Consider the following 20,241-nt stretch of genomic DNA (forward strand, 5'->3'; position numbering starts at 1 on the left):
AATCAAGCAGCGTATTGCAAATTCTTGGTCGCAACTCTTCGCCTGTATGTTTGTATTGCAGACTAAGCCTTTGGCTCGATTTGGATGCATCGCGCTTATCATCTCACGAATGGAAATCAGTCGCTTTACTGTTACTTGACTGTGAAAGTACGAACGTATTAGTGAAAGTCCTCTGTAGCATCGTGCAAGCCGCTTGCTTTCGTGTATTGCTTGATTTTGATATTTAATCGAAGCAGATTAACGCAGCTTTGCACCTCGTTTCACAAAATTGTTTTTTGGGAGATGATATGATTATACAATGGGCAATATATATTCATTTCTACTTTATCTCTGCGTATGCAGTGCATAATTTTGCGCCATTACGCCTCGTTCCTTTTTGAGTGGAATTGGCTATCTTCATGTGTCAGCTACCGAGCTTCTCAGCCAGTATCGTGGGATGAGGTTGCCGCCCCATACCATTCTCCTTCTTTTTTTATTATTATTAAAATAGTTTAACCAGACCACTGAGCTGACTAATTAGCTCTTATAGGGCTGGCCAGGGATTAGGATGAAATGCCAGGTCTAGGCCATAGGCTAAGAACTGGGACAAACAGGTCATTCGCATGATGATGAATAAATGAAAATGAAGTTTAAAAGAAAAAAACTGTATAACAAATACGCTTTACTCTGAAACGCATGCATACAATAAATACATTTGCTCGTTTCCGTGCATACTAAAAAAAAAAAATAAAGATTAAAAAGAATAAAATAAAATTTAGTTCTCAAGAAACATGAGTAAAAGGCCTCCCCTGCTCTTGATCGATCTCAGGACTCATGTTGTTGCGGCCAAGGTCCTTTAAATATATCTCAGTGGATGCGGCGAGCCTGGTACACACTGGTCCGCATCAGTAACACCTTAGCTGTACTGTTGGGACTAGTCTGTATGTAGATGGGTGACCATCAAGACAAGGCCAGACCCTTTCAGAGCAAAAGCTCTTGAAGCATCCATTGGGGAGTGCCAGCAACCTCATCTCAAGAAGACTTGCTGGAGACGGAAAGGCACCGCCCCCTCGTAAGTGAAAAGGACGCTGAGGTGGAAAGGATATTTGTATATTTACGGATGAATGATTAGTTTTAAGACTGTTTTAGCATAAAGGGGGTAGTCTAGAAGTTATTTCGATGGTGTTGGCTTTAAATTGTGTCGAGGAAATACGATATGAAAGTCTATGAAGATATAGTGCAATTGAACATTTTAGACGGGAAGGGCTGGTTACATAAAAATCTTCGTGTGATATCCTTCATTTTACGTAGGACTAGAAAGTGTACATCGCTTTTAAGGTTGCTGGAGAAAAGCTGAGGTGGATGAAAAACAATGATGACAAGGGAATTATACATTAGTAAAGAAGCGCTGATGCAAAGGGCGTATCCAAGAAACGATTACAGGCATGAATTCAATCCAGGGATTATATGCCTACAGGAAACAATGTTAGGCAACTCTGCTTATAATCCTGGACTAAATTATTCAATATCCAAGAAACGATTACAGGTGATAATAGGGAAAAGTTGATGAAATTCAGAGCAAAGAATCGTCAAATTGAGAAACGATGGTAATGGAAAAAGTAGAATTCTTCATAAATGGAAATGAGGGATGAATGAGTCAGAGGCGCGTACGGTTTGATAATTGCGCGCAAACTGTCTTGAAGAATGACTGGCCAATTACGGTGATGGAAGGAGAGCCATTTTTACAAGCTGCCAAGTAATGGTGGCTTAGAAATTTGACTAAGGTTGAGATAAGTTAGAAGGGGTGTAGCCAGAAGTGTAGTACTTTCCAGTTTACAGAAAGTCTGCCGCTGATACCCACTCACAGCTGGGTCAACAGGTGGGCGGCACGGTTGAGCTATAGCTCAACCGTGGTGGGCGGTAGGTGTGTCCGAAAATCAACTGTGAAGATGCTGGTTCCTGTGAAGAAGTTCGTACGTCATTATCCCTTGTTCATTGTGCGATTACTGACTCAGTGATGAATCCCCTCCCTCATACCCCCTTGCCCGACCAAAAAATCATAGCCATTTAGCGTCATTTTATTCACTGCCGCTAGGAAGTATGAATTTTAGAACGAGGGGAACTTTTGCGCTAGTAGTCTCGATAGTAAATGAATTAATATTTATGAAATAGCATATGTTGAGAGAGAGAGAGAGAGAGAGAGAGAGAGAGAGAGAGAGAGAGAGAGAGAGAGAGAGAGCTTTTTATAATTTCCTTTTGCCGTTGTCAGCTGGAATTTTTTTTTCCGAGACCGTTATGGCTGAGAGGGGGATGGATCCCTTTAAGTGAAGAATCTTGTAAACAAAAAGGTCGTGGTCAGATGGCGGATTCGATAGAGCAGAATGATTGGCCAGGCGTTTAGAAGTTATTTTGTACAAGGGAAAAAGTAGTTGATGAAATAGGACTAATGAAATGTTTAGACCTATAAATAAAAACCAAAGATTTTCTTCCTTTGAATACTGTGTAGTAATATTTTATAATGAGAATCTTGAGTAGTATAGGTTAACGAAGAATAAGTGAAAGATCGCCAACCCCGACAAAAGCTGCTTTGCTGACGTATCGTGACAGAGGTGCAGAAACTCTCCAGCACCTACGTGAGTCCCTTGCCCTTGACAGGTCTTCTGTGCTTCCCATCACATTAGTTTCGTATTCTGCTTCATGATTATTGAATTTTACAGTCTGGGATGTATGATTTGTCGTATTGGTCGCAGTCGGGATTTTTTCGCAACGTTTTGTTGATTTACTGAAGGGGTTTCGCTTTATTTAACTCGAGTAAAATGTTCCGATACCTCTTTTGTTTTTCTGGAAAGGTCGTCAGCATCGGAAGGGCTGCTGACTGCTGCACTGTCACAGCAGCAACGGAAGGAACGAATTATGACAGTGGTTGGGCTAGCTGGACCAGACAAGTCCCTCCCCGCCCCCCACCCCTCCCAATCACTGTCTCCCTGCCCCGTTCCCCCTTCCACTCTTCTTCCCCCACATGTGGTTACACTTCTTCCCCTGATCCTGTGCCTCTCCCTGAGACCCGTACCCAAGCAGCTTTTTCTACTTATTACATTTAGAACCACAGTGCTTTCCACCACGTGCTGTGCAATTGCATTAGCTTATGCAGACATCACAGGTTACTCGCTATCACTCAGGTTATTCTAACGGAGATTTGAAGTGTACTACTGAAAGGGATCAAATCGTGCATAGATAATCTCGTAACCCGATGGAAACTCCGCGTGGAAGAGTTAGCAGATGTCGCCAGAAACCAAGATTAACGTCAGTTTATACACATTTTCCTCAACATACTATGTACATAATTTGAATGGCATTCGATGTAGTATTAGATCCACCTAGAACTTTTGTCTTTTAACTTTAAATAAGGTTCCGGTAAGATAGACTGGTCAAGATATAAAGTTGTCAGCGTCAAAACTCTTGCTCGAGAGTGGAAGGGAAGTAAGAAGAAGAAGAATCGACGCAACAGTTCCCAGTCGACAGTCATGTGTTGTAGGTGACGAACCTCTCGAGAGACACACGTTTCTTCTCCAACAGGGAAAACTGTTGCCCCAATATGGATTTATGGCACTTGAAGAGAGGTGAAGGATTCTCCAATCCTTTACTGTTGTGAACTGTGATTACAATCGCGTCAATCTACCAGGGGGTTTAGGTTACGAAACTTCCGGTTAGACAGTTTCTTTGAAAAGATACAACTAGATTCTTGTGATTGGTCGTTATTATTGTTGGACACGACAACTTGAGTTCATTCTGAATTATTGGAAATGGTCGTATTTGATGAATTACTTCAGCTAACTGGTAAAATATATCTTGGATTAATGAAACCTGGCTTGTGTTAATTATTGAACTAAGGCCTGGGTGAAAGCTGGGCAAACTTCTGTGGAAAATATATAAAAATAATATATGGGCAAGGTTATACGGTAAAAGGTATTCGGTGAGAGACTTATCATAGCAATGAATACTCACAAATAAGAAGCGTGTGCGAGGCTATCGGGCATGGACTCGGGGTTCCCCCGAGTCTGGTGTTGTATGTGTAAAGTAACGGAGGTGTTAGTTGGGCACGTATCTACTGAAGGCGGTCCGGGGGAAGTTAACGGGTAGCGGAGACCAGCTGTAGCACCCATGCACCTCATAACCCTACCTACCTGTTGTACCATACATTTTGGGTGTCGTACCAAATACGATATGATTTGATTCAAGTCCCAATTGATTTGTGAAGACGCGGAAGGGCGATAGACCTAAGCAGCATGTCGATTAATCGCCGTTACCAAACCTTACCGAACTTGAGGGCCCTCAAGAGAAAGAAATCCAAAGAACGCGATGCAGGAGGCGGCGGAGGGCTGTTCGATGGGTTCTTTTCAGGAGGCCTAAGCAAGCACGTAGGCTTAGGTGGTTTCGGACGCCAATTGAGCGTCGGTTCGGCTTCCTTCGGCTTTGGGACCAGCTCGAGCACGTTGCTTGGCCGCCGAGAAGGAAGCTATTCCTTCCATTACAAACATAAACAAAGCCACCCATCTGGGGAGCAGCCCACCGACACCCCTGTCAGGAGGTCCGACCGATTAGCGCCGTCGTTGTCGCTGAGTTTGAGCAGAGTGACTGGACGACGCCATAAGAGAGAGAGGGAAAAAGAGGATTCTCTCAACGCCCGTCATAGCATGCCGTCGTTCATCCACAGCCCTCCATTCCACTGGCAAAATCCCCAGGATGTTTCACTGCCCTTAATCGACTGGCGGAAGGTGAGATTAGATGTTGTTCTGATAAGGCGTGTGTGTTCATTGGTTCCTAGGTAATTGTTGGACCTCGTTGCTTGACTTGCTTGGTAGTCGCACATTCAATACAACTTTAGGTTCATTTGAAAATCGGAAGTAGGCTAGGTCTTTATGGTACATTTGAATGTATCGGTGTTAGAATTTAATTTTTGGTCAGCCAAAAGTATAGTGTGTAACATTTAATCCATTTACTTATATTAAATCCATTTTATACATTTTTTCCGTCTCTTGGTATATATATATATATATATATATATATATATATATATATATATATATATATATATATATATATATATAATATATTTAATATAATATAATTGCTTTGCATTAGCTGAATGCTTTGTTTTCCATGCAAATTGTAGACCCATGATAAAGTTTAACCTTTGTTAAACCTTTTGAAGCCTTTAACCAGGATAAGTCTCCTTGTGGGGCGTATTACTTTCTAATGCTCATATAATCAGTGACGTAAGCTCTGCCGCCTCTTCTAATCCAACTTATTTTCGCTGTAAGATCGCTTCAGAACACCCTACAGCTATCCTTATCCCGCATAAACCCTATTCTGCCCAGAAATTCGTGGTGACATATCCCTAGATACTCTTTCCTTGGTATAGCCTACAGATATCCTATCGTTTATTATGGGATTAGGACCCACCTCCCCCCCCCCCCTTCAGACTGGCGCATGGTAAGGATACGTTGACCGCCTTCTTAGTGTTCTTATAAATAGCGCGCCCGCACGCGCGCGCACACACTGACTCACACCCACACATATATATATACATCTGTAGTGTGTGTGTGTGTGTGTGTGTGTGTGTGTGTGGCTGTGCGTGCATGATGGTTGCTGAAAGCTTTCATGTCATATCTGGCAAATGTTTTTGAATCACAAGAAACCATATAAAGAACTTAGTCCTTATATAGCCTGGCATTGCGTGTGCTAATGGCGCCTAATAAAGAACTCTTTATCTCTTCAGAAGAATTATAGAGACACTCTTGGGGACGAGGCCTATGTCTTGTTCATTATCAGAGGACTACATCGGAGGACTTGTTTAGAGAGAGAGAGAGAGAGAGAGAGAGAGAGAGAGAGAGAGAGAAAATGGTAAAGGAATATCATAAAGGAAAGGGCTAAGGTATCTGACATTCAAGAGGAGAAAAAATGGTTGTGCCTTTAAGTATCTGTTGAATTGATTGATAAGACGTGCTTCAAAAGAGTCAAGATTCCCCCTCTCTCTCTCTCTCTCTCTCTCTCTCTCTCTCTCTCTCTCTCTCTCTCTCTCTCTCATACAGATGGCATGTCAAGTTTGCCATCTGGAAAAAGATATTTGATTCAAGTTGACAAAATAATTTACCATTCGAAACCTTGTATATTTGAAGAATATTCGTTAGAATTTCGAATTACATGTATATACTTGTGGTTTGATAGAAGATATATGTATGTATGTATATATATGTATGTATATGTATATACTGTACGTACATACATACAATGCGAATATACTGTATATATATGTGTGTGTGTGTGTGTGCAGGTATCTTGTACCCATTTAATGAAGAATTTATTTTCCCTTGCCTTTCTTTGTCGTGGCTGCGAAATGAACTATCCCTCGACCCCTGCCGTATTTGCCAGTTTGTGGTCGAAAGGGACAGCACTTTATCGTTAGAAGACGAGGACTCCTCCCCTACCCTGCCCTTCTTATTTTACTTTTAACCCACCTCCCTTCCCTTGCTCTGTGGGGCCATATATTGCTAGGCAGCGGTTCTTTGTCCCCGTCGGTGTCATGTCTACCTTCTGAGGAACTGTCCCCATTCTTTCTAAAGGATGAGGAGAGCAGGAGAGAGAGAGAGCTCTTGACATAACTTGGTGGCTTGGGCTCGTTTTTGCATGTATGGTCAGAGCCGCCATATTTTTTACTCATTTGTCCGGGAAGCGTTTTATGGTACAATAAGATCGGTTGACGAACAAGTACAGTAATAATTTAGATGTATATCCTGAGTTTTTTTGTTGGACTGGAACTCCCCAACGTTTATATTGTGTATTTCACGGTATATAGATCTTGCGACAGGCTAATGATATTGAATGAATCGTTGTTAGACTATACGTCTTGCATTATCTTTCTCTACGATCTCGCTGCGTATCAGAGCTTAACAGCTTTCAACTTGACTTCATCTGTTGTGAAAGCCTTGGAGTGAAATACATAGTTATACGTGGTAGGTATGGAAATTATCACGATAATTGGATTTCCTATTACGAAGTCAATAAGATTGAAAAATATTTTTGACAAAGCTCATTCTTTGTAGAGCTGCTGGGATAAATTTTTGTCAAGGGGTTGAGTTTTTCTCTTACGGTATTAGCTGCGATTTAGTTTTACTTTTCTGTAAAAAAAAAAAAAAAACTAATGTGGCCGCTTTGTCTGTCCGTCCGCCCTCAGATCTTAAAAAACTACTGAGGCTAGAAGGCTGCAAATTGGTATGTTGATCATCCACCCTCCAGTCATCAAACATACCAGATTGCAGCCCTCTAACCTCAGTAGTTTTTATTTTATTTAGGGCTAAATGTAGCCATAATCGTACTTCTGGCAGCGCTATAGGTACCGACAACATAGGCCATCACCGGACCGTGGCTGAGTTTATGGGCCGCGGCTAAGAGTTTTATGGGCCGTGGCTGAGGCCACCACCGGACTGAAAAGTCGATTGCGCCGAAGAAACTTCGGCGCATTTTTTACTTGTTTTATTTTTTATTTAAGACGATGGAACGGGAATTTGATATTTTATTTTTTATTTAAGACGATGGAACGGGAATTTGATGTTTTATTTTTTATTTAAGACCGATGGAACGGGAATTTGATGTTTTATTTTTTATTTAAGACCGATGGAACGGGAATTTTATATTTTTTGCGTGCCCCAGACCGGAGACAAAAAAAAAAAAATGATGGAAAAGAAGGAAGAATTGGGTCTTATGTAACCATATCAGATAAATTTTTCTTTCCCGTTAAGCTTTAGAAATGCATAGGCTACCTGCTGTATTTATTTATTACTTTATTACTTTTTTTTTATCGATGTAAATCTTTCGTGACTGTGCCTGGCCAGCTCTCTAAATGCATTCGTATCATCCCACCTGATGAATGGAAAGTTGAATTGGTAGCCGGAGGCGAAGATCAAAAGGAAAAAAAAAATGAAAGAGCTCTCTGGATTAATGACAGTTGGTAACCGGTTATGCTTGTCAAGTAAGCACACCCTCGGGGACCCTTTCAAGCAGAAGAGGCGCGCAAGTTAGTTGATTGAACCGCATGCAATGTTTCCCCCGGGCTTGTCTTTCCCATGAGGTTTTCTCATGGTGCTGCTACTGCTTCTTCGTCATTTTGGTCTCGATTTGATTCCTCCCCGTGACCTCGCATCTCTGACGTCATCCTGCTCCGTTTTACCAGCCGCTCGGGTGATCCTACGGTGATTCGTGTGAAAGAAAAACGATGTGAATTGTGTACTAGGCTGGTATGTTGTTGTTTATTTTTTTGCGAAGTATCGTGTGGGTAGAATGAAGGAAAAATATCGAAAGAAAAATGGTATGTCTATTTTCCACAAGTAGATTTTGTTGGAGTCTTTTATGAGTTAAAAGTGCCACTTGTAGGATCATTGTGTCTGAGATAGATACATTCAAGTTTTTTGTTTCGTAATTTGGTGTTGCTGACTTTGGTTTGTTCCAGAGCGATGTTTCGTTTGTGACCCCCATCCCAAGTGATAAATTGTATTGATTGATACCGTATGTTTCTGTGGTTTTGACTTCGTTAAATTTAAATGACTGTTCCTTCGAACCAGGTATGGCTTTACTCTTCCTGTTAAGCGCCCAGGTAACACCCAGAAGACAGTCATGTCTCCTGCTTTCTATGGAGATTAGTAACTTCCGGATTTTTCTCCATTCCCCTGTTTTTCCAGAATCGTATAAACTTTTCTCATTAAATTAAAAGGAGTTTTGGGGCAAACTGTAATCTCGTGTAGGTTATAGGACCGTGGTTTAATTCGTCTTCACGATATGCTGTTAGTTATCGCTAATGACTGCTCTCGAACGAAGAGGTTCGTTGACCTTAAGTATTGTAGTTCAGCAAGTTGTATCTAATAAAAAGTTCCGTAACATTTTATGAAGAGTAGCTGCTGCTGGAATGAGATTTCGAAGTGGAAAATTAATGCCTTATCTTACTGTCATTGTTCGTTTTTTTTTTTTATAAAAAATATTGGGATTGCTATTAACTTAATATGTATTTTCAATATATGATCAGCTGATTCTTCCTGCTTCAAAATCTTATTTTTAAAGTGGATTATAGGTTCTTGAGTATTCAGTTATTTGATAGTGTGGTTTGGTTTTCATTATGCTTTTGAGAGTTTTAATTATCAGTTGCTCTTGGTTTCTTTAAAAGTTATTTAAATTATTAAGTTAAACCGTCTATAACCAGGTTAAAAGTGATTTAGATATCATATTACTGAATATAATCATATTACTGAATATAACTTTTTTTGCTCCTTAAGTAAAGTTAAGTATACCTTAGTTTTACCAGACCACTGAGCTGATTAACAGCTCTCCTAGGGCTGGCCCGAAGGATTAGACTTATTTTACGTGGCTAAGAACCAATTGGTTACTTAGCAACGGGACCTACAGCTTATTGTGGAATCCGAACCACATTATAGCGAGAAATGAATTTCTATCACCAGAAATAAATTCCTCTAACTAGCCTGTGATTACTCAGGATTTAAGCTGATTCCATAGTCGTGGAGTTACACATGATTACCAGAGTCCTTTTATGGATGTGATGGAAAATGTGTGCATTGCCATTTTCCAGATACGAACGGTGGAAGACCAAAGATATTGAGAACGCCGTTCATCAGAATCCGGTATAAAATGATGCAGTCGAAGCAAAAAATGATGCAGTCGAAGCAAGCAAAACTTTTGCAGCTGTGTGTACAGTGAGATAACTGCTTCCTTACCGCCATCAAGAAAGTCACATTGATGGGTTTTTTTCCTTCATTACCGAGACGATAGCGAACGTGGTGAATACCGATAGACTTTATGTGAATATACCGTATTCTAGATGTGGATTTCCTTGAACTGCAGAACCTCTTGAGCAAGTCTGCCTCACTCAAACAAGTCGAGTGAGAGGAGATGGGGGTGAAGGGGGAGTGTATTGTCTCTTGAAGATGAGCTTTTCCCTACATTTCTCCTCCTCCTCCTCCTCCTCCTCCTCCTCCTCCTCCTCCTCCGTCCCGCTGTCTCCGTTTGCTCGTAAAATGCGAACTTTCTGTGAATTCATGTTTCATATTTCCAGTATACAATTCACTTTCACTTCGGGTGCGTTTTCGTGGGTGCTCTTCTTAGGAAGGTTTTATGACTTTCTGAGTGTTTTTTTTTTTTATGATAGTATTGAAGGCTAGTGGGCAGGTTATAGACTTTTTCTCCAAATGATTTTTAAGTTCCAGTGGATTTTATCTTTATTGTTTTAATTCGTGATTATGTAATGATAATAGACTGAAATATAAAGGGCAGTTAAAATGTAGTTTTTTATATTTCATCTTTTCTTACTATTTGCTCTTTCCGTAATTTTTCATAATTACAATTCCACCATTGGTTTTTATTGTATTGAAAAAAACTTACTGTAGCTTGCTTGGCGGAACCAAGTAATAAGGTTCAGTCGGGGCCATTCTACGTTGTCTTAATTACCTTTTGGGCTCTGGTTTTGTTGGGAAAGCTGGCTGCCATTAGAGAAGTCCCTCTCATTGACCTTCCTTTGAAATTTAAAATAATTTGATGTACATCATGCTTATGATGAACATTTATCTAATGTTCAACTGACTTACTTTGATGAATACTTCAGAGAAAACCTGCCTTTGCCTCTTGGATTTTGTATACGGAAACGAGGTTGTCATTTATATAGGACCCATCGAAAAGTTCATCCATATTTTCACTAATCGTACAATAACAAATTAATAGTAACCTTTTAACAAAACCTTGGGAATAGGTAGTATTTTTAAACCACTTACCCAGTTGAACTTATGGAATGAAATAACCTTTTAACAAAACTTTGGGAGTAGTTCGTATTTTTAAACCACTTGCCCAGTTGACTTTATGAAAGGGATAATGTACTACATGTGGAATTTCGCTCACATTTCTGAAGCAGCTTCTCAAGAAGACAACACGCAGTGTGTATTCCTGGAGAGAGAGAGAGAGAGAGAGAAGAAAAATTATTTTTTGGAAGTGCTTAGCAGAGCTTTATTTTTCAGGGAATAATGTATGCTAGGGGCATTGTTTTGCCAAGTCCTTTAAAGGGATTGTTTATGTCAGTAGCGCTTCTCCTGTCTTTAGCTTTCAGGAGGGTTTTGTGCAGGTATCCTGCCTGAAAGCCTAATGGTGGCTTTTTTTTTTTTTTTTTTTTTTTTTTTTTTTTTTTGCATGAGAATGGCTGTTAACTTTGTTCCTTTCCTCTTTTACTGTCATTGGCATTTATATATATATATATATATATATATATATATATATATATATATATATATATATATATATATATATATATATAGAGAGAGAGAGAGAGAGAGAGAGAGAGAGAGAGAGAGAGAGAGAGAGAGAGAGAGAGAGAGAGTTATATGTGTATATATATATATATATATATATATATATATATATATATATATATATATATATATATATATATATATATATATATATATATATATATATATAAACTGACTGAATAAACTACTTCTGTACTAAGGCATAACCTATCGGAAAATCCAAAACAAAACTACGTGTTTGTATGTATGAATGAATATATGTATATAATATATATATACTGTATATATATATATTTTCATACATACAAACACGTAGTTTTGTTTTTAATTTTCCGACAGGTAATGCCTTAGTACAGAAGTAGTTTATTCAGTCATTTTAATTCTTTTGTTGGTGCGATTGAAGCGGAAAATACAATTAGTATGAACGAGCTGCAGAGCAAAGAACAATGAATGTGATTGAAAAAGAGATTAATAATTTACGGAAATAACATTTAATTTCTGTCTTGTATTTGAAAACAAGAAGGTGACAGTGATTTTGGAGAGTGAAGGAAGTTGTATAGTTCGGAATGGAAGAAGATTTTTTAGAAAGGGAGGCCAATTCTTTTAAACAAGAGGTGACTGACAGAATGAAAAGAATAAAGCGTGCCACAATTGTCTGGTGCTGAAAGTAAAAAAAAAATAAAAATCGGTGAAAATAAAAATGGTGAACGGAGGGGACCATCGAATATGAATAGTGAACAGACCATCGAGGTACTGGGTGGAGTGGAGTGTGAAGTAGACAGTCCTCTACCGCGACACAAAGGAAACGTCATACCCGCATCTGTCCTGCTCCCAAGCAGCTGCAAATACCTTACGATTATAATGAACAATGCTAAACCACATGACCTGCGGGCAGCAAGAGTCTTCCCTTGCAAAGGACTTCGAGTGCTGTCTTTCCTGGTGAGGCGGCCTCGAAGACTATACTCGTAGTAGGTGTGATTCCGAGCTGTCGTTCTTCCCCTTGCTGAAAGAGGTGTTGAAGACCAGACTAGGCGTTGTGACCTGAGTTTATAGCATTAAATAATCACTTTCTTTTGCTGTGGGGTAACCAGTTCGGTTATGATTATCTTGGGATTTTGACATGTATATTTTTATAGTTCAGAAGTAAAAATTGTTCTTGAAAGAGACTTTTAGGCCAATCTTGAGAATTGGGAGTTTTTTATTTATATATATATATATATATATATATATATATATATATATATATATATATATATATATATATATATATATCAGATATCAAACGCCAAGGCCATTGCTTTTGCGCATGGTAAGTCTCAAGTTATTTAATTAGCCATTGTTTGGGAGTGTGCAAGCTTCGATACAAAAAATATTCTCATACATTTTTTAATTTTATATAATCATACATTTTTTAATTTTTATGTAGTTATAATGGTAAAAATTGAAATGATTTTAGCTAAATATGTAAGAAAAGTTGTTTGTTACAAAGAAATATAGTGCCTGTATGATATAAAAGCAATGCTCACGTAGTTGTTTGTTATCTTAAATCAATTAAACTCCCATTAACCTCGTGAGGCACTTTGAAAATGAACGATCAGGAAGGTAACGGTAGGAATTGCAGGTGGTGTGGATGGACGTCAAAGAATGTGGACTGGAATGACAATGAGGTCAGGACGACTAATGAATGCCCCGCTGAGGAGAAGGTGGAGATTGTATAATTAAGGGTAATAGAGGCTTATTATCATCGAGAGAGAGTGAACCAACATTTTAGGCAGGCACAGTGTATTGAATGTCCTACTGATAACGTGAAGACATCTTTAGTTGTAAATTCATTAATCCAGGATAAAATAGAGTAATTATATGAACATGAGACTTATGTACCCACCTTCAAAGCACTGCCCTAACTGGTCTCGCTTGGCGTCATTTCGAATACGAGGTTTTTCTTATACAGTCTAAACTCATCACATATTTTTTCCTTCCATCTGAGTCATCGGTTCTTTGAAATAGCGTCATTACCTGAGCCAAGTGTGAACCAGTGAAAGGAAAGTAAGTGTTGAAATGCTATGCATCCCATACCCCCTGAATCCCCCCCTCTCCCTCTCTCCCCTACCACCATTCATGGAACTGTGCAGATGGAGATATGCTACATTTCTCACTCACGCAATACTGCAATCTTTGTTATGCGATACTCGGTTTAAGCGCCTTCGTTGCAATGCGAAGACTTGCTTTGGTTTGTTTTTTTAGACGCAAGGAGATATATGTACACCTTGCGCCTTTTTCACTAACCGTACCCTACCCCTGGGTGTTCATACGGCTTCAGTTCCCGACAACTTCTGTCTTCTCTTGTGGTCACCCATCCAAGAACCAAAACATTTATATATAATATATATTATATGTGTGTGTGTGTAAATATGTATGTATATGTGTGTATATATGTGTGTGTGTATATATATATATATATATATATATATATATATATATATATATATATATATATATATATATATATATATAGTTTCAATTTACTGAGTATCATAGTGAAATTGCGGAGAATAGATAGACAATATATATATAATTAATAAAATGTGAATATTTTTTTTTTTTACGAATTTTCAAGCAGCCGCTGGGAGGGAATTCCATCACGCCCATTTTCGTCGAGAGTAATCCATGCGTTATGTAGGCCTATTGAAGGACTCGTCAAAAACCTGTCCAGCCTAATTCACCGGGACTCCTTTCCGTCTTGCAGGGAGATTCTGTATCCAGCCCCATCTCCTGGATTAAATTGCTTTAGGGTTGGTCATGGCGTTACCAGATTTCAACAGATACGTTGATTGATCGTGTGACCAATACATATATATCGTGAAAAAATATCTTCTCCGTGGTCATTATAACTTTCTTCTTTTATACTTTCCGAAATGAAAGTTTAATACCAGATTTGTTTGGAAGTGTTTCTTTGCATTCCCAGAACTCGGAGAATAAATGTTAGGAATTTTTGGAGTGAATTATTACTTCCTTTTGTCGTGTTGCCTTGTCACGTCCAGCCATTTTAAAAATCACTGTGGGAGTATGTTTGTGTATTCGTCATTGCAATGTGCTTGTGAGAAAGTAAACGTCTCTCTCTCTCTCTCTCTCTCTCTCTCTCTCTCTCTCTCTCTCTCTCTGAGGCTTACTAGACCCCTTAATAATGTGCTTGCTGGGAACAAATTGAGTTACCAAGTTGATGTTGGAGAATGTTTTCTGTTCACGTAAACTTTATGTCAACATCTTTGTGATATGTTGATTTTGAAGTGCAGATATTTGCCTCAAATTTGCGAGGTTCTTTGAAGCTTGAACCATAATCGCAGTAAATTCGAGCTGGCGATAGAAAGACTCGATTTTAATTATAAGTTTGAATTTTTCATTTACCGAGACTTGCTTCTGTTTAGAACTACTCTTATTACCGTACTGCTTGTATTCATTATTTGTTGCAAAGAAGGGCTGGGTTATCAGATAAAGAAAATGTCATTTTTGAAGGAATATTAAGTTAAAAATGAACTCGATTGATAAGAAATATGCGGTGCTGAGTATAGGCAACCATTTCCATTGTTGGATTTTATTGCTAGTTATGTTTGGCCATGGTAAAATCTGTGGTGATGGATGTCATTACCTGAATTTGTGATAAGGTGCCTTCTTTCTGCGAGTCTCTACCTAGAGTCTCCTTGACTAGTCTTGCAAGTGGAACAATTTAGATTTTTACAGTTCGTGTTTGTATGAATTGTGAAAACTGATCACCCTCGATTGTGTTCGAAAGTTACATGTTGCAAAGAAAGTAATCAGAACGACACGTAACGTTGAATTATTATCTATTTAGTGTTTGTAACTCTCTTATGTGCTATAGGTCTGTAATTTACCAAAATTAGGAACAGAAATGATAACAGACAGGGACCGAGCGATTGGCCCGAATGAACGACGACGGTTTTCGTAATGACTCTGACGTATGAATGGAGAAAGAAACTTCCTTCTGCTCTCGAGAGGAATTACATCTCTCCACTTTCGATGCATTTATCTCGCTCCGGTAATCACCATAAATATCTAATGAGGAGACGGGACGTGGATTTATGCTTCACTCCCGCTGCGATGTTTTCCACTCGTATTTCTCCTCTTTCGACGTCGTTTAGGGGACCTGATGATGTTACACAGTGCTTGGTCAACTTGTTATGGGATCTTCTTAGTGCAGGATTACAGCAAGTGGTACAACCTTCTTGGCAAGTATCAGCAGTTATGGTAGAAAGGGCTCTGCTTTCATCCCCTTTTAACCTTTGCTGTCGTTTTCGTTGTATGGTAGAAAATGGGTAAATTATGTATCAACGTTCTTATGCTTTCTTGGAAGCCTTTTTACACGTGTGCATGCGCTTGCTTGCACCCCCAGTTCCGTGCTTGTTCTATGTTCAAAAGTTTCTCTAGTGGTCTGCTCACAGGAGTTCGAACTGTTATCCCTACGGAAGGTTAATTACCGGAGACTCTCTAAGTACAGTAAAAAAAGAAAAGTGGGGTAGGTGGGGGGGTGTTTGGAAAAGATGCTTTGTGTAGAACAGTTATCACATAACAATGGCTTTTGAATCCTCACAGAACTCATGACGTCGTCTCTTCATCTCCCACCATCCTCCCCCTCGCCCCCCCCAAAAAAAAAAAATAGAGGAAAGAGATTGCAGGTGGGGCCTTTAAGCTCTGCGAGTAGCGTTATATAACAACAATTGCTGTTTAGCGTGCACACTGGGATCTAGAAAGACAATGCGAGTGCAGTAAAGATAAATCCTCAGCTCGTTATTTTTTTGTTTGAAGTGAGGATTTTGCTGTACATGTGGCATAATTATTTTACCCCTGTGTGTGTGTGTGTGTGTGTGTGTGTGTGTGTGTGTGTGTGTGTGTAGGAGAATAATGGAAAGAACAGGAGATGGATGGTGGGAGAAGGGAGTGAATATGGAAATATCAAAGCTGGATTTTCACCTAACTGTTAGATATGCGCTTGAGTGATCAGTAACGGAAACCTTAGCTGTTATTATGGTGTGGTTGATATCGAAGCAATTTAAGTGCATGTGAGGTGCGAGTCTGTGAAAGAGAAAGAGTTTGAATAATCAGCTGCACGTGTCCAGGTAAGGGAGGCATTCGGAGGCAAAGAGCCGTAAGAAATATATAGTCCGAATGAACTTCGTCTCCACTATTTTAAAGTCATCTGTGAATCTCTCTCTCTCTCTCTCTCTCTCTCTCTCTCTCTCCAGTTCTTTTTGTCTGCATTCAATAGCGAGGCCGCTTTCTTGTTATGTGCAAGTTTGCGATCCAGGACGGTTGATGCCTTATGAAGTCGATCTCCTTATATAGTACATTTGAGCAGCATTTCATAAATTACGAAGATATTCAGGTGTATGACTTGGAATATATTTCATTGCTATTTTTTCTTGATTTGTTTTATTATTATTATTATTATTATTATTATTATTATTATTATTATTTTTTTTTTTTTTTTTTTAAGATTTGGCCCTCGACTCTCATAGTTTCTTGAGTGACTTCAACTGTCTTGAAGGAGTTATCAGTTTCTTCACTGAAATGTTTGATCTCACTTTCTGTTGCCTACAGACTTACGTACTTCTTGCTCTATACTGCGGAAATAAGTAAGAGATCTACTAACGAATTTTAGTATACATTGCAGGGTAATGTAGCTTGATAGAAGAACTTTCAGGAACTTTTCTTTAAAATCGGTCAAAATGTGCACTTCTTCTTCTTCTTCTTTTTTTTTTTTTTAAATGATAGTGATGTACTAGGTTTACAGAACGGTATAAAATCGTAGAACCCGAAGTTCGGCAAATACTTTATGAAAAGGTGTTTGCAAACTCCTGTCCGCAGGTGAATCAACAGACCCGAAATTATCGATGGTTTAAACGGATGGTATTTTTTTTTTCTCTTAGTCAGTCGTGTAGAGTCTCTCTCTCTCTCTCTCTCTCTCTCTCTCTCTCTCTCTCTCTCTCTCTCTCTGTTGCACTGGAATATCCGGCGGTCTAGTTGGTCTTTCGCATTGATAAATGAGCCAATTTCCCAGCCATTGTTGCGATTATCATGCAGGTAAATTGTGAGGTTGTAGGTATATTTTGAAGTCTTACCATCTCTCTTGTCCATGTACCCTTTGTTTTGATATTATTATTCATGTGTTTGGTATCGTTATCCATCGTTATGAGAATGTGTTGTTTTGTTCAAGGGCGCATAAACATTGTGTATGAAACTATTGTGTTGCAAGTGATTTCAGATGTTGATGATTTTTCTTCGTAGATCTAAGTAGACTATTGTTTTTTATTTATAAAACAGACGAAAAGTTTTTTAATTTCGAGAAATGTGCATAGAATTGTACTGTGTGTTTTTGTCCCTGAGGGGTGGCCGAGAATAACCGAGGGAGTTCGTCACTAGAACACACTTTTGATTTGGAAATAAGGGAAAAAGGTTTTTTTGAAATTTAATGCTGTACAGGAATAGTATTAGAAACGATTCGAGAATCTTTGTGAAATAAGCGTAAGTTTTTCTGTGATTATTATAGTAGTATTATTTTAAATGTCATTATTATTATTATTATTATTATTATTATTATTATTATTATTATTATTATTATTATTATTTTGGTTTCAATCCAAGCTGCTTATAATGGCGACATGTTAGAGAAAAGTCGTAGGATTTCTTTACATTTTTAGCTCATTTCTTTCGTCAGTCTAATTTCGTTTTCCGTTCCATCTTTTATAAGTTGTTGAACTACTTTTGTAATCTTATAATTTAATTTTTTATTTATCCGGATAGTTGTCCCTCGTATATCTTTTTCTCTGTTTTTGTGATATTCTTACATAATTTTTTTTGTAATATACCTCTTATATTAGATTTAGTATTTTATGGTTTTGATCCATAAGGCGAAATATTTGTACTGTTTATCTAAATGCAGTAATGATTTTTGCCCCTTTAAGGTCTTGAATAATTGATGTAATTTTTCTCATTGGTTCCCCTTCTTTATAAAAGGGAAATTCTCTTGCCTCTGCATTATGGCGTATTTTTGTTTTTCTTCCAGTTGTGGACAACGGCAGGACTTAGTTCGCATCATTAACACTTCCGGTGTGTGTCGTGTTGTCCAGTCGAATTGTACTTAGTTCTTGCGGTTTTGGACCGGGTTGTTGACGGGCTCTCTCTCTCTCTCTCTCTCTCTCTCTCTCTCTCTCTCTCCTGAGAATGTGTTTTCTGCTTCGAGAAAAAGACCTATACCAAATATAAAACATGGACGATTTCAGTACTGATATATGGACTCCATCCTCGTAAAGCATTTTCCCCCCTTGTATGAGAAATTTGTCAGGAGCTCATCGCATAGATATAAGTTCCCTGCATTCTGTTCCTCTTCCTATACTTTCTATATTATCACCGCCACGCAAAGTATTTCAACAGTATAGTGGCATATTCTTGAAGTATTTCAGCAATACGGTGGCAAGTGAAATGACACTTATTTGTTCAAGTACGTCAGTTACTGTATTTCCTTATCACTTCGTTTTTCCGGTTGCGTGACTGCGCATCGTGGGATTTGTCTTTGAGGGTCAACCTTGACCCTCCGTGTGGCGGGAGGTCAAATCTAGTTTCCCTTTCGGTGTCTCGACAAAGTCACTCGAGAGTGGGAGTTTAGGATCTGTGCAGTCCTCTTTCCTCGCTGTCAGTTATGTGCGTTGCGAGAGGTTGAAGCGGAAAGGGGAGGGAGATTCAAAATTAGAGGATGGTAAATGGTTCGTATAGCTCAAAGGAATGTCAGTGAATAATCCGGTAAGAGTAATCTCTCTCTTCCTCCAATATATTTAGTTCGAGGAACGTAGCGAAGACAGCCACTTGTTTTATCCAACCACCAGCTCCTGCTAAAATTCTTTTCGTATTTCCAGAGAAACGTATCGATGGTTTTACATCGGAAGGTAGTCTTTTTTTTTTTTTTTTTCCTAGTCCTTTGATTTACTCCTTCCGAACATTTCCTCTCTTTGCGTTGTTTCAGATTTCCTTTATCACTCGTCACTGTCACAGTCCTTCCTGCTTCAGCTGGAAAACGTGATGGCTGAATACGCCCGTATTATCGGAGTCCTAGTAATCCTCTCTCTCTCTCTCTCTCTCTCTCTCTCTCTCTCTCTCTCTCTCTCTCTCTCTCTCTCTCTCTCTCTCTCTCTAAGGGGGATGGTCTCGGGGAAGTACTGTCACCCCCATATGGGATTCAACCATACCCGCAAAAATTCTTCACGTTACACAATCTTACTCTGTTGATAGCCCCGATGAGGCAATGCCCCACCCCGCACAGATACCATCACAGTACAGATATCTCAAGTCTCTCTCTCTCTCTCTCTCTCTCTCTCTCTCTCTCTCTCTCTCTCATGCTCAGAGAGATGTCAGTTGTTTACCCTTATTGTTGGGGGGGGGGGGTAAACCGGAGCGGGCGTAGTTATCCCGGGCGCCGTCGGAAAGGACCCAGTGGATGTGCAACGGATATCCGGCCGGTGGGAGGAGAGTCATGCCGAGAGAGAAACTCCGGTTTTCCAGCGCTCATGGACAGGGCGTCTCCCCCTTTGTTCTATTTTTACGAGGGTATTCATGCACGCACTTAGGTTGCTTCGGGTTCACGTATTCCTTTATTTATTATTGTTGGGGTTGTAGCTGATTTTGGCTTGGTTTTATAAATCTTCGTGATCTCGTTCATTGCGTTAAACAGGGTAGTTTGTTGTAGTTTTGGGCGAGATGCCGTAGGTTCAACAGTTGAAGTATCAGTGAGGCCTAATGTTGCTCTTAAATGTTAATACACACATATATTTAATCATCATCGATATTTGTATGAGTGGTAGGTGTGTCAGCTGTTAAAGTTTTTAAGTGTGGTTTCTTT

At 39.1% G+C, this 20,241-nt stretch overlaps 1 protein-coding gene across 7 annotated transcripts in view; it reads left to right on the forward strand.

The window, feature by feature from the left end:
- Positions 1–20,241, forward strand: part of LOC136825629 (uncharacterized) — a 690,903-nt gene that overhangs the window by 424,988 nt on the left and 245,674 nt on the right. Inside the window, exon 1 of one of the 7 annotated variants that reach the window (XM_067082235.1) lies at positions 3,486–4,754. The exons of the other annotated variants lie outside the window; for them this stretch is intronic. Coding sequence (XP_066938336.1) covers positions 4,266–4,754 — 489 coding nt within the window. The 5' untranslated portion in view covers positions 3,486–4,265. Of the gene's footprint in view, positions 1–3,485; positions 4,755–20,241 lie in introns of those variants that run through there. 7 annotated transcript variants of the gene reach the window in all.

This window comes from Macrobrachium rosenbergii, chromosome 39, assembly GCF_040412425.1.
Source record: "Macrobrachium rosenbergii isolate ZJJX-2024 chromosome 39, ASM4041242v1, whole genome shotgun sequence".
Taxonomy (NCBI): Eukaryota; Metazoa; Arthropoda; class Malacostraca; order Decapoda; family Palaemonidae; genus Macrobrachium; species Macrobrachium rosenbergii.